The 14,630-nt window shown below is 40.9% G+C and overlaps 1 protein-coding gene across 1 annotated transcript in view; it reads right to left on the bottom strand.

Annotated features, from left to right (window-relative positions):
* Window positions 1–14,630, bottom strand: part of EPHA10 (EPH receptor A10) — a 720,654-nt gene that overhangs the window by 17,333 nt on the left and 688,691 nt on the right. Inside the window, exons 16-17 of the mRNA XM_066574828.1 lie at window positions 12,550–12,699; window positions 12,132–12,325 (exon numbers count right to left, since the gene is read on the bottom strand). Of these exons, the coding sequence (XP_066430925.1) occupies window positions 12,132–12,325; window positions 12,550–12,699 (344 nt within the window). The remainder of the gene's footprint in view (window positions 1–12,131; window positions 12,326–12,549; window positions 12,700–14,630) is intronic.

Below are 14,630 nucleotides of genomic sequence, written 5' to 3'. Positions count from 1 at the left end.
AGCTGGAAAACACATTGTATTCACTTCACTCAACACCATAGAAAATGTGATGTGTGAATGATACTAGTTTAATAGCATATGATATTTCAAGCTAGATTTAGTGCTCCTTTTAATGCAACTCATAGTTTTTCAGTCACATTATTTAACAGGTAGATAGATCAGAAAATTTATGTAGCCTTGTAATATACTGGATGGGGTCAAGCAATTGAAAGGAATACATTACATAGTTATGAAATGCTATCATTTGGCATGCATGGTTTATGCTAATGGCTTTCAGCAGAGGATGACAATAATCTTTTGTACTGATGCATAAAAAATGTAGTTGAACAATGCATTGTACCTAAATCAAAGGAAGGTTTAAACATACGTAAAGGCCACAGTAAGTCATACTAGCAGTAGAAACACAGAAACAGAGATTCCTTCGTTTTTTGGGTGATGGATCAATAAAAGGTCTTGGAAATAAAGAGGTGTTTCTGTCGCTGCATCAATGCACCATCAGCAAAGTGTTAGGGATAATCACTTCAGTTTTTGCTTGCTCTGGAAATCTTACATTCTCTACTTAACTTGATAACGCTCCAACTGGGAATAGGATTTGTGTACGGCAAGACTTCTGGGCCACTGTGGCTGTACAGGCTGATGATGAATAAAATATCGAGCGATGGAAAGAGCAAGACAGCACACAAAGCAACAGGTCAATATTAGACCACATAGAAACTAAGCCAATAAATGTTCCCATAACAGGTAAGATCTAGCCTCATGAAATACCAACAATATAACAACTCAGCAGGAATCTCAATTTTATAGAGAGAGAAATGTGAAAAGAAATTATCCCGTACAGCCTTATACTACATGGTCTGTTTCACATGAGTGAGTTCACGGCAGTCTACTGGACAGCTTATTTCTAGGATAGATGGCCAAACTAATACCACAGTGTTGTATAAGACAATACAACTTAATTTGAGCAATCAATTCTGTATCATTATTTGGAGATGCAATAATGGAAGATGTAATTATGACCTTGTTCAATGCCTCATATATTCAATTTTAGTTTAATTAGTTAAAGATGGTAGAAGGAAAATAACACCTTTGTTCTTATTTTCAAATATCAGAGCTATATTTTTTTCAGGTATTTATAGTTTTGGAAGAAATACATTTGCTTCCTATATTGTCTATGCAATATAGACAATGCAGCGGGGTACTGTTATGGCCAATGAAATTAATGTGAGTCAATTAACAAAGTAATGTCAGTTGACTCCAGTAAGTGATGGAGTTCTTTCGCATGTCTTAGAAACCAGAAAGTGATGCATACATGTTAAGGTACCATATAAATAACATGAAAGTCATCCAACATAACTAATTTTGACCATTTCTGCCTACCGCCAAAATTATACACAAATAATACATTCTCCTATATAGTGGCTGGCTGATAATAAAAGTGTATGGCATAATCAGATGACTTTGCAGATCATTTACCACTTTGCACAAGCCCATTGAATGCAATCCCATGAATGATTTATCAGCAGCATTTTGGCCGATCAAAAAATCTTGTGAGCAGCTTTTATTGTGTTACTGTTTTACATTATCCAGACATGCAACGGCACAACAGTTGTCAGTAACTTGCCCATACTTAAATGGTTTAATGAGTTGACTTTGCTTATGTTGTCTTGGTCTGTACTGCAAAATTGACAAGCAACTGCAGAAAAAAAGTAAGTGTAGGCCTATTTTATCTGCTTAGTGGCTAGGGTAAAATGCAATAGTCTTTTTTTAGACAGACATTTACATAAAAAAAACCCTGTAAAAATAGTTAAAAATAAAAAACCTGCTTGCAATAATATCTTTTTTAGGATTATACATACCCTTTAAGTCCACGTGATTTACCTCTTAACCAAGTTGCTATGTTATTTATTGCCATAATACTCATTAATGATAAAGCATTTATCCTTTTTAGTTGTACCCTCTAGTCAACAAATTGTATGACACCTGTAAATGCCCTTCATGATCGTCAAGTGTTTGAGAAGTAGCCCTTCCTAAAAACATTAACTGGAAAAGGTCATTTAACAGTTAAGTTAGCCAAAGTTGTGAATGATAATAGTGGATGATATCCAAACAATGTTCTTTGTGAATATAGTGCTTAAATTATGTGGTGCGTAAATCATCAAAAACCACTTTAATACCAAAGGAACCAGCAAATTTATGAAAAAACTGGAAAAAAACCCAACATTTTGAATAAATTATATATAGCTTTTCACGTTTGAAAAATCAGGCTTTCAAAATAAATTTTTAAAACTGTGTCCAAGTACAAAGATTAGCTACATTCTACAGAGTCCATGCACATGACTTTGCTATGTGTATGAAATCTACATCTCTGTTTCTGATAAAATATTTTATCTCAAGACCAAATTGGGCTGTTGGTCTTTGGTACTGTTGTTTTTCTTTACTGCTACCCCTTCCATCTGCCATTTCTGGCCCCATTTTCAGTCATCCAAGATGGCCATCTCAATCTTTTACCTACGTAATGCACACAGTGCACTGTTATTTGATTGGCTAGCGCTGAGCACATGAACAGTTCTGGCCAATCAGAGAGCAGATATAGTGTATCAGTAGTTTAACACTACTAATGCATTGTGTGGATTAGGTAGTTGTAAAATTGTGGCAGCCATCTTGAATAGCCACACACGGGGCCAGGAACCAGATCAAAGGAACAAATGCAAAGAAGACAAAATGCAGGTAATGTAAAGCCTCCCTGTGACACGTATGGGATACGATTGAACTGGATGATTGTGTAATCAAATAACTAGTTGCCGTATGAGTTAACCAGAACTTCAATGAACTAATGACCCGTCTGAATATTCTGCTAACATTTGTTCAAAAGCAGAATATTTTCGACATATATGGTAAGACAGCAAGAATGACTCATAATATAAAACAGATGTCGATGACTTCATGGACAAAATATTCAATATATTTTGTTGCCAATCATCTACTACGCATGTCTAGAACCTGAATAGCCATATTAGAATGACGTATATACCCATAACTGCGCAGAAGCAGATATGCCACGTAATGTAAGAACAGCATAAATAGCAGTGATCTTCAGGGAGGAGTCGGGACTCGTTTTGTTGTGGTCGATAGACGTATCGGCGTACTATCCGGATCCTCTTGACAATCGTACCTGGAGATCCCCCGATTGCGGAGTGATGCTACAATATCCGGTGATGTATTGATGCTTATCTTTGTTACCCATGTGATCTCAATGCCTATATGTTAATTAACTATTTTACTTACATATACTAAAGAGTAAATAAACTTGTGTTTTATATTTGTCTTGCCTTGAAAACTGTCACGGTATGCTTGGTTGGTATGCCAATGAGGTTAAAGAATAGCCAAAACTTGAGCGGGTAAGACATAAATTGGCGTAGTCGGCAGGATATTGTTGTCTTTGGTAAGGTTATATTACTGTATAATTTGGTATTGTGACAGTGCTTCTCAGTGCACGGGGGGTTGCTGTCGCCATATTAGATTTTTGGCCCATTGCCAAGGGGTTCAAATGGTTATAACTTTGCTTTGATAGGTGATAGAGTAATAATAGTAAATACAAATTGATAGTTGCAGTAAGTAGTCCCTGTTGAACCCATTGGCATACTGCCAAAATTTTATAAGTTCTGTAGCTTTGAGGCAGGACTCGGGAAATCGGTGCCAGTTTGCAGGGTGGTGCCTCGCCGAAAGGGGGACCTCTGTGCAAAGTTTCACCAGATTGGCACGTTGCCAAAATTTTGTAAAGGGGAACTCTGTGCAGAGTTTCACCAAATTGGCACGTTGCCAAAATTTTCGGAGTTCTGTAACTTTGAGGCAGGACTCGGGAAATCGGTGCCAGTTTGCAGGGTGGTGCCTCGCCGTAAAGGGGACCTCTGTGCAAAGTTTCACCAGATTGGCACGTTGCCAAAATTTTGTAAAGGGGAACTCTGTGCAGAGTTTCACCAAATTGGCACGTTGCCAAAACTTTCGGAGTTCTGTAACTTTGAGACAGGACTTGGGAAATTGGTGCCAATTTGCAGGGTGGTTTCTCGCAGTAAAGGGGACCTCTGTGCAAAGTTTCACCAATTGGCAAGTTGCCAAAATTTTGTGAGTTCTGTAAGGGGGAACTCTGCGCAAAAAGTTTCACCAATTGGCATTTTGCCAATAAGACAACAATATGTTTAGAAAAAGAACCAAGAAAGATAAAACTAAAATCGTTCAGAAAATAGACATCCCCGGCTGGTCCGAGGGTCCCTATGATATATTAGCTCAGGAGTTGATGCATAGTGGGCTTGCAGAATCATGGGATAGTAAGCTAAAAGATTCAGAGCCCCTCGATGTCGTTAAGGTACTCGAGGAGACCCCTGCCAAGGCAGGTGACGCAGTTCAGTTGGGTAGGAGAAATTGGGTATTGGCCTCAGCCTATAGGAATATCCATAAGAAGAAGTCCCAACTAATAAGAAAACTTAATCAGACGGAACAAAAGTTAGCAGAATCTGAAGGAAAGAGAGTGGTGTTGGAATGTAACCAAAGGCTGATAAAGGAAAAAATAGAACATTACCAGAATATTGCAGAAAAGGCTGTTGTAAAAGTTGCTCAGAATAAATATAAGGGGCGTAAAGGTAAAGTTGATAAGCGAAAGGTATCGAAAGCTATAGCTTCTGCTTCTGTGAACTGGGACCCAGATAAGTGGGATGGAGACTTATGGGATTCCTCATCTTCTTCGGGGGAGGAGGACTGGCATAAGGGGGATTGGGAAGACCCACCCAATCCAATAATTGATCCACCTGCTTTAAAACGTGCCCAGCCCATTAGCAGAAGGAAGGAAACTACTGAATATGGACCCGATACCCAGCCTATCGTAGGTCATGATGGGCAAAGGTTGCCCAGGTATGACGATCAGGGAAACTATATGTACGATGCCGATGGGAGACTGTTGGTGCAAGAAGAATTGGTGCCACATAGGCGCACCAGGCTTACCCTAGAGGATTTTTCTCAGTCAGAAGTTGATGATATACTGAGTAGATTTAGGCAAAGGCCTGGGGAATCTGACATACCATGGTTGGTCCGTCTATTTGAGCACGGGGCGACTGGGGTAATGTTGGATCCAAAAGATGCAATGAGATTTGTTACTCTAACTAGAGATCCAGTAATCAGTAGAAATTTTAGAGAATATTTTCCTAATCATCAAGGAGAAAGTGCTATTTCCCTGTTTAATATAGTAACCAATGGGTTTCTTAATAAATTCCCAACAGAGGCAGACATTCCAATCAATGACAAACCTTGGTACACTATCAGGGATGGCATTGAAAGGTTGAAGGAGGAAGCTATGAGGGTCTCATTAATTATCATCGAGCATATGGAAGATTATTTGGAGACTCGGCTGACAGCAGGAGTTAGAAATCGTTTAATTAAGACTGCACCTTCGGCTTATAAAGCCGTGATGATGACCCTACTTCTATCCATGACTAATGAGCCAATGTCTGCGGTCGTGGCTAGAATGCGGGAATTGCAAGATATGGGAAACTGGGATAGAGAGGAAAAGCGAACAGATCGTGATAGGTCTAGGAATCCTAGTTCCCAGGGGACTGGTGATTCAGGAGTGCCAAGGGTATCTCGTAGAGATATGTTTCAGGCTCTCCTGAAAGCTGGAGTCTCCAAGGACGCCATTGATGGAAAAGATACAGGTGATTTGTGGCGTCTTTATAAACAGAAGGTATTATCCAACAAAAAGGTGGATAAAAGGGAAGATTCAGTGGCCCCAAAAACTTCTAAAAAGAGAGAGAAGCAGGTCACTAATTCAGAGCCTAAGAAATTAGAATGGGAGGATTTTCAAAAGATCTATCCATGGAAGGAGATGGCTGCAATGGTAGCTAGCCAAGTGCAGGACCATATGAAGCCATCTGCTCCGCTCCTGGAGGAATCAGATTCTGATTCCGCATAGGTAGCAAGCCAAGCCCCTGTCTGGGTTAGGCGGGATGACAGACCCTACGTCCCGCTAGCCATACATTGGAAAGGGGGTAATGTCCAAAGGGTCCCAGCTTTAGTAGATACAGGGGCGGAGGCTACTCTGATTTATGGAAATCCCAAAAAGTTTAAAGGTCCAAAAGTTAATATTTCAGGATTGGGAGGAAAAGTTACTGAGGGAGTACAGACACAGGTAACTTTGAAATTGGGCAATTTGCCCTTACGTAAATACACGGTGTTAGTAGTACCTATTCCGGAATATATCATTGGCATAGATATTCTGAAAGGATTGACACTACACCTCGAAGATGGTAAGTTTGCCTTTGGCGTAAGAAAAATAGGGATAAAAGCTTGTCCAGTTACGGTGGGAAAGGTCAAAATGCCACCCGTACACATCCCTCCTGCAGGAAAACTGGTTGCTATGAAGCAATACAGAATTCCTGGAGGTCACAAGGAAATAGGAGAAACCATTAAGGATTTGGTCGATGCTGGGGTTGTGAGGCCTGCAACCACAGCATGGAACAATCCGGTATGGCCTGTGAAGAAGAGTGATGGGTCTTGGAGGATGACTGTCGATTACAGGGAATTGAATAAACAAACACCTCCCTTGACGGCAGCTGTCCCAGACACCATTACAATTGTGGAGCAGATTCAAAGTCACAGTGGACAATGGTACGCTGTGATTGATATCGCACAAGCGTTCTTCACAATTCCAATAGAAGAAAAGGCGCAAGATCAGTTTGCCTTTACGTGGCAAGGACGTCAATATACGTTCACTCGATTGCCACAAGGTTGGATACATAGTCCAACCATCTGTCACCGGACGGTGGCAGAACATTTGGATGAGTTTGATTTACCATCAGAAATGCAGTTTTCACATTATATCGATGATATAATGATTCAGGGACCGGATGAACAATCTGTAAAGAAACAATTGGACAGACTGTTACATCATTTGCGAGAAAAAGGATGGGAAATAAATGATAGCAAGGTGCAGGGCCCCTCTCAGACGGTGAAATTCTTAGGAATTCAATGGAATAAGGGCCATAGGGAGATTCTCCCTAAGGCAAGGCAGAAAATCTTAAATTTTCCCACTCCGAAAGACAAGAAGGAAACACAATCCTACATAGGATTGTTTGGATTCTGGAGACAACACATTCCGCATCTGGGGCAGCTTCTTGCTCCTCTTTACAAGGTGACTCGCAAGAAGTACGAGTTCACGTGGGGAGAAGAGCAACAGGTTGCATTTGAGGCAGTAAAAGAAGCCATACAACAGGCTGTACATTTATGGCCTTTACAAGATGGTGAGATAGAACTTCATGTATCAGTTCAGCATATGTATGCAAACTGGTCATTGTGGCAGAAGCAAGGGGGCAAAAGAGTGCCACTAGGCTTCTGGAATCGGAAATTACCAGATGCAGGAGAAAAATACACTCCACTGGAGCAACAGCTGTTGGCATGTTATTGGGCCCTGGTGGATACTGAACAATTGACGACAGGACACATAGTCCTTCTAAGGCCGCAAATACCCATCATGAGTTGGGTATTATCTAATCCAAAGTCCAATCGGATAGGACATGCCCAGGAGCAGAGTATCATTAAGTGGAAATGGTACATCTCGGAAAGAGCGAAAAAAGGTGAAGGGGGGATAGCTGCCCTGCATGAAAAGATAGCTGATATCCCTCCAGATGGTCAGGTTACACCAGTAGCGCAAATGGAGGAATCCCCAGTAAAGTGGGGAATACCTTACTCTGAGTTGACAGACTCCCAAAAAGAGCATGCTTGGTTCACGGATGGTTCGGCCAAGTATATCAGTGGAAGACGTAGATGGAAAAGTGTAGCCTTTAATCCGAAATTAGACAAGACGTTGGTCATGGAAGGAGAAGGTAAGAGTAGTCAATATGCAGAACTTTGTGCAGTATTCTTAGCTCTGAAGCAGGAACAAGGGCAAGAATGTCATTTGTATACGGACTCATGGTCAGTTGCCAATGGTTTGGCCACTTGGATCATGGGATGGAAGAAGAACGACTGGAACATTCATGGTAAGGAATTGTGGGGGAAAGAGCTTTGGCAAGACATAGAGGAATTCATTAGGAGTACTAAAAGTACTGTGTTTCATGTTGATGCTCATGTCCCTCTTGACTCATTGGAACGTTTATTTAATTCTCAAGCAGATGCGGCAGCATCGATTTCTGTTGCCGTACAAGAACCTGACAAGGAAAAGGAAGCATGGCTTCAAGGTACAGCTGTTTGGGCTCACCAAAAAAGTGGACACTTGGGAGAGAAGGCCACTTACAGGTGGGCACAAGAAAGAGGTATCCCTTTGACAGTGGACATGATCAAACAAGTAATCGCGCAATGTCCAGTATGTCAACATGTGCAAAAACGAGAAGTGCCTCATACAGTAATGGGACACATAGGGAGAGGCCAGTTGCCAGCGCAGATTTGGCAGATGGATTTTGTAGGGCCCCTCCCTGAGAGCAGAGGATGTAAGTATATTTGTACAGCAGTAGATACATTCTCAGGTCTGATGGTGGGATTCCCATGTAAAACAGCAACACAATGGAGTACTTTACGTACTCTGGAAGTTATTACCCAGTATTATGGGACTCCCCTGCAGATCCAGACAGACAATGGTTCACATTTTACCGGAAATCAGGTAAAAGAGTATGCCAGTAAAAACAACATAGAATGGGTATATCATATGCCCTACTATCCACAGGCCGCGGGCCTGGTGGAACGAATGAATGGGTTATTAAAATCTACCCTGAAGAAGCTCACTGAGACCGACAAATATGGTCAATGGAGAGATAATCTGACTGCTGCTTTACAGATTATCAACAACAGGCCCATCACTGATTCTATGACACCCTTAATGCGCATGCTAACACCCAATCTCAGTATAGATGTAGCTAAGGTAGAGACAATCTTATACTGGAAAATTAATCCAGATGCGCAGGCACCTTATAGAGCCACTCCTGCCGCTGCAGGGTTGGATCTATACGCTCTTGATACGGTGGTGATAGCCCCGGGAAAGGTGAGTACTATTCCCACAGGGATAGGATGCAAGATCCCGGAGAATCACTTCGGGCAGATAGCCACTAGATCAAGTTTTGCTCTGAGAAGTGCAGTAGTCCTAGGGGGAGTCATAGATGCAGATTATCAGGGGGAAATTAAAGTAATCATGATAAATTTAGGAACAGATCCTCTGATAATAGAGAAAAAGGAGCGCATGGCACAGCTGCTATTAATACCAGTGTATCTGACACAAGTGGAAGAAGGGGCGGCCCCCACTGAACTTACTGTAAGAGGAGATAAAGGTTTTGGCTCAACTGATGTTACTAATGTAGGGGCCAAAATATGGATTCAGAATCACCAAGGACCGCCCTCCCCAGCAGAAGTTATTGCTGTGGGGAAAGATCGAACTTTGCTTATTATGCGACCCGGAGTAGAGAAATGGGAATATGTCCCACAAGAAAAGTGCTATTTGCGGGAATAATGCTTGTTTCCTTGCCTTCTCTAGAATCACATAGTCATTTTTGGAATCCTTGGCGTCATGTGTTCGGTGTTCGCAGTAGGTGATGCGTGGACGCCAGGGATCCGCGTCAATGACACCGGAAGGAATGATTATTCGTGGGGCTGGAGGAATTCAACCCGAACCAGGAAGCAAGACAACTTCACTTGTGAAGCCAACCAGAAATGTTATATCGTGAATATTACCTTTGATGGGACTATCTGGAGTGGAAATCCATTATCGCATATAAGTTCGACCTACCGTCCTTCATATGCACTGCATAAGGCAACGGGACAAATAAACATTACGTCACTTGTGAAAGTGTCCTGCTGTCAGAGACCAAAAGAGTTGCCATATCTCAATTACTCCCTGGTGATACAATATGTTCAGAATTGTACAAATACGGGAGTGCAGTTTTCATTTCCCTTAAATGAGACAGAAGTAATTACGTGTGGGAATGCAACGGAGATCGAGAATCGGGCCATGTGGGGCCAGTTCCTGGTATTCGTGAACATTAATGCTTCTAAAATAGATCCTGGACATATAAAAAGGGTTCCATCCACCTGTCGCCTGGTGGGACGAGATGCTCAAAAGACTGTTATACAAGCCTCCGTGCAGTTTCCACCCTCAAGGACTTGTCCTACCAAGCGTTCCCGTCGAGCTTGGTATGATACCTTACTCGGAGGCTATGGAGCGCTTTCTGGGACTATTAATGGTTTTGATATAGAGACTTTAGCTAATCGAATGCATAACGCGGGAAGTGGTATTAAAGATGTGCTCACATTGCAGGCTAACTGGATGCCCACTATATGGCAGCCCTTTAGTATGCAAACGGATGTGGACACAATAATGCTTGATTTGCAAGATGCATCTAATAGGTTTTCATATGAAATAAATTCTAACATATCTAACTATGTTAATTGGTCAATATGTACCTTGCAGACCATTTATCAGCAACAACAAAAGAACACACTTCAAACTATGCTCATGACTGGCAATGAGCAAGTATGGAGGACCGTGTTCAATCAGACTATAACTGAGACTGATTGGATACAGTTGGAGGCGCAGAAAATGGTTTGCAATGATATATTATGTAAAGGGACCATATTCATATACAATGTTACTAAAAAGAATGTGATGTGTAAGTTTGTAGTTCTCCCCTTACTTATAGGTGTTCCAGAAGATATGCATTTCTGGGTACCTAGATTTAACGGGATTTACATTGATGACCAAAATAGAACTCATGATTTATCATTGTGTGATGATACATTAGAAGGGACCATATGCAAGGTCCAATCGGCTGTTTATGAACCATGCTTATTACAAAATACGATCAATGTATGTGAATGGACTGTGCTGCCACTCACTTTTAAGATGATGGTTGAAATAGCCCCACAGGAGGTATGTTTGGCAAGTAATCATCCTGTTGTACCTGGGATGGTTGTCCCATTTTCAGGATGCTTGCGAAACGTATCTGCACTTGTTTGGGAAAATGAGACCTTTGTGTTATTACCCGAACAAGACAAGACAGTGGCTGTCAATTGGCAACCACTGCCTTTAAATGAGTCAAATTGGGATCTAAATTTGACCAAATTCAAAAAGTTGTTAGAAGACACAGAAGAAGTACAGCAACATATTAAATTGCTTAATAGATCTTTGGCAACGCATATTGTAAGTACTACTGTAATAGCTGGCAAAATTGTAAAGATGGGATCGGCTATTGCTGATGCCACGTCACACCATTGGTATGACATCTTTATGGGTTATTCATCATCTGCACAAACCACTCTTAATTGGCTAATACATCCTGTTTTGGTATTGGCCATAGTTGTAATACTTTTATCGCTATGGAATTGTTTCATGGCATATAAGGTATTCTGTAGAAAACCAAAAGTTTTAATGGTATCATACGGCAAATAGTGAATGATTAAGGACCGATTGTGACACGTATGGGATACGATTGAACTGGATGATTGTGTAATCAAATAACTAGTTGCCGTATGAGTTAACCAGAACTTCAATGAACTAATGACCCGTCTGAATATTCTGCTAACATTTGTTCAAAAGCAGAATATTTTCGACATATATGGTAAGACAGCAAGAATGACTCATAATATAAAACAGATGTCGATGACTTCATGGACAAAATATTCAATATATTTTGTTGCCAATCATCTACTACGCATGTCTAGAACCTGAATAGCCATATTAGAATGACGTATATACCCATAACTGCGCAGAAGCAGATATGCCACGTAATGTAAGAACAGCATAAATAGCAGTGATCTTCAGGGAGGAGTCGGGACTCGTTTTGTTGTGGTCGATAGACGTATCGGCGTACTATCCGGATCCTCTTGACAATCGTACCTGGAGATCCCCCGATTGCGGAGTGATGCTACAATATCCGGTGATGTATTGATGCTTATCTTTGTTACCCATGTGATCTCAATGCCTATATGTTAATTAACTATTTTACTTACATATACTAAAGAGTAAATAAACTTGTGTTTTATATTTGTCTTGCCTTGAAAACTGTCACGGTATGCTTGGTTGGTATGCCAATGAGGTTAAAGAATAGCCAAAACTTGAGCGGGTAAGACACTCCCGCAGATCCCTTGACAGAAATTTGTCTCACCTTGTTGATGTCAATGTTGCAGACTTGCTTTTTTCCGGACTTTGGCCATGTTTGCTTAGTATATTGTGAATGTGAGTGAATTTCGGCCTGTCATTCCTTTCCTTTTGCCAGCAATCTAACATTAGCTGGTGTAGAGGAGGAGGACAATTAATTGGTGCTGGAAGTCTGAATCCATCTTCTATAGCCTTGATAACCTAGAATTTTCATATCAGAAAAATAAATAAAATTATATATTTTATAATCAAGTTAAAAACGATAGTTTTAAGACTATTTGAATTTGATGGCATTGAAATTTTTAGAATGATGAGATATTTGAACTGCAGAAACATTTTGCATGACTCCCCAAATGTTATCTACATTCAATTTCATTTTCTTGAAATATAAACATAATGGAGTTTGGCAATTTTTACAAACTCACATCTTGATTGGACATGTCCCAGTAAGGTCTTTCACCATAAGACATGACTTCCCACATGACTATGCCAAAACTCCAGACATCACTAGCGGTGCTGTAGCGATGATACTGTATCACTTCTGGTGCTGTCCATAAGACTGTGCTCTTCCCACCCTAAAATTAAAAATGTAGACATAGATGAATTTAAACTGTATGAGCAAAATCACATTTAGAAGTATTATAAATAAAGAGAGGATCTGTCTGCTCTCCTGACATGTGTATTTTAGTAAATATTTAAATTGCTAATGAAATACGAATTCTGCAGCATTTTATCTTAGTAGTCTGCATTGTACCATTCCTCTGTTATACCAATTTTGACTCCCATTAAAGTCAATGGCAGTAAAAATCAGGTTCACTAGTTCCAGAAGGTCCCCAATGCACCCAAAGTAGCAAAATTGTATGGGAATACAGCCAAACATCCGGGGAACACTGTGCTCCCACCAATAACTGGAAAAATAGTGTATACTGGTATAGGGGTCACTTTTAGCACAGGGGTGTAAATGAAAACAAATGAAGGCCCAAATAGGGTCTCCTAGGTCAAAGATTGCTTCAAGAAAGACAGCAGGTGTGGTGCTTGTTTTAAAAGTAGTGTCATAAATTTTCAGGTGACAAATTCTTCTAGGTGAATATGTAACAGTGGTAGATGACACAGGGTTTAAGATATGGTGCAGACACTGATCTACAAATACATAGTTTTCTGTTGTAACTGGTAACAACAGGTAGATATGTTGGAACAGGTAGCTATGCAACACTTCAACGTTTAATGATAAGGCCTGACTACTACTACTTAAGGATTGTAATCTGTGATATAGTAAACAGCGTGCAGTTGATGCACACCTTCATAGAAGATAAGCCACACAACGGGAAAGTCATATACCATTTCTAGAGTAAAGCCCCATTTACACACAAAGATGATCGCTCAAAATTCGTTCATAAGATAGGATAATTGTTTGAGCAATCATTTTGCATAAGCTGCTAATGGGCACTAATGCACATTAGTAGCTTATTAGCTTAATTTGCATGTAAATGAGCCTCCTTGCACTGTATGCAGAGAACAGTAGTTGGTCTGTTCTCTGCATACAGCTCTTTTGTTCTACCTCGAAACTGCAACTGAATACAATGTTATCAGCACTCCCATCGAGAAACACAGCATGCTGTCCCTGCTATCCCTGCTAGCATTTATACGCAACGATTATCACTCTAAAAAAGACATTGCTTGAGAGAATTTTGAGTGATAATTTTTGCATGTAAATTGGGCTTAAGGGATAATTCAATAAAGTTGAAGCAGCTCTCCACACACAATCAAAAATTCATGAAGAGGTGTCTGAGAAGCTGTGCACAATAAGGGAAAAATTAAATTCCGTTCAACGCAAAGCTCCAATGATGAATAAAATGAGGAATATCAAAGTCCCTACTAGAGATGAGCGAGCATACTTGTCTGAGCTTGATGCTCGTTCGAGTATTAGGGTGCTTGAGATGATCGTTACTCAAGACGAGCACCACGCAGTACTCGTCTCGATTAAATGAGCACTGTCCATTGAAAGCAATGGGCTGCCGGCGAGTGCGGGATGACTTTTCGGGAAGGGCTTAAAAATATAAGCCCTTCCCTGAAATTCATCCAGAAATGTGTAAAAAGTAAAAAAAATATATATACTCACCTTGTCCCGGCAGACAGAGTTCAGCCGCGTCTGGCCGGCAGTTCTCCTGAACTGCTTTCTGTTGTATTCAGCAGGTGGGGATTTAAAATCCCCGCCTGCTGAATGAGCTGCCTCTGATTGGTCACAGCCTCACCAATCAGAGGCAGCTCTCACTTACCCATTCATGAATTCATGAATGGGTGAGTGAGTGCTGCCTCTGATTCGCTCAGCGCTCGCCGGCAGCCCATTGCTTTCAATGGAGTGGGCTGTATTGCCGGCTCCATTGAATTCAATGGGCTAACATCGTTCTTCTCTGAGGAGAACGATCTTTATGCTGACAGTGCGGGGGGGGGGTCTCACTCTTGCCACTATTGTGGCTTAATAGTGAGACCTTGGAGCCCGAAATGC

This window comes from Eleutherodactylus coqui, chromosome 1 (genome assembly GCF_035609145.1).
Source record: "Eleutherodactylus coqui strain aEleCoq1 chromosome 1, aEleCoq1.hap1, whole genome shotgun sequence".
Classification (NCBI taxonomy): Eukaryota; Metazoa; Chordata; class Amphibia; order Anura; family Eleutherodactylidae; genus Eleutherodactylus; species Eleutherodactylus coqui.
Note: the sequence above shows the minus strand (reverse complement) of the source record. Positions and strands in the feature narration are given on the sequence as shown.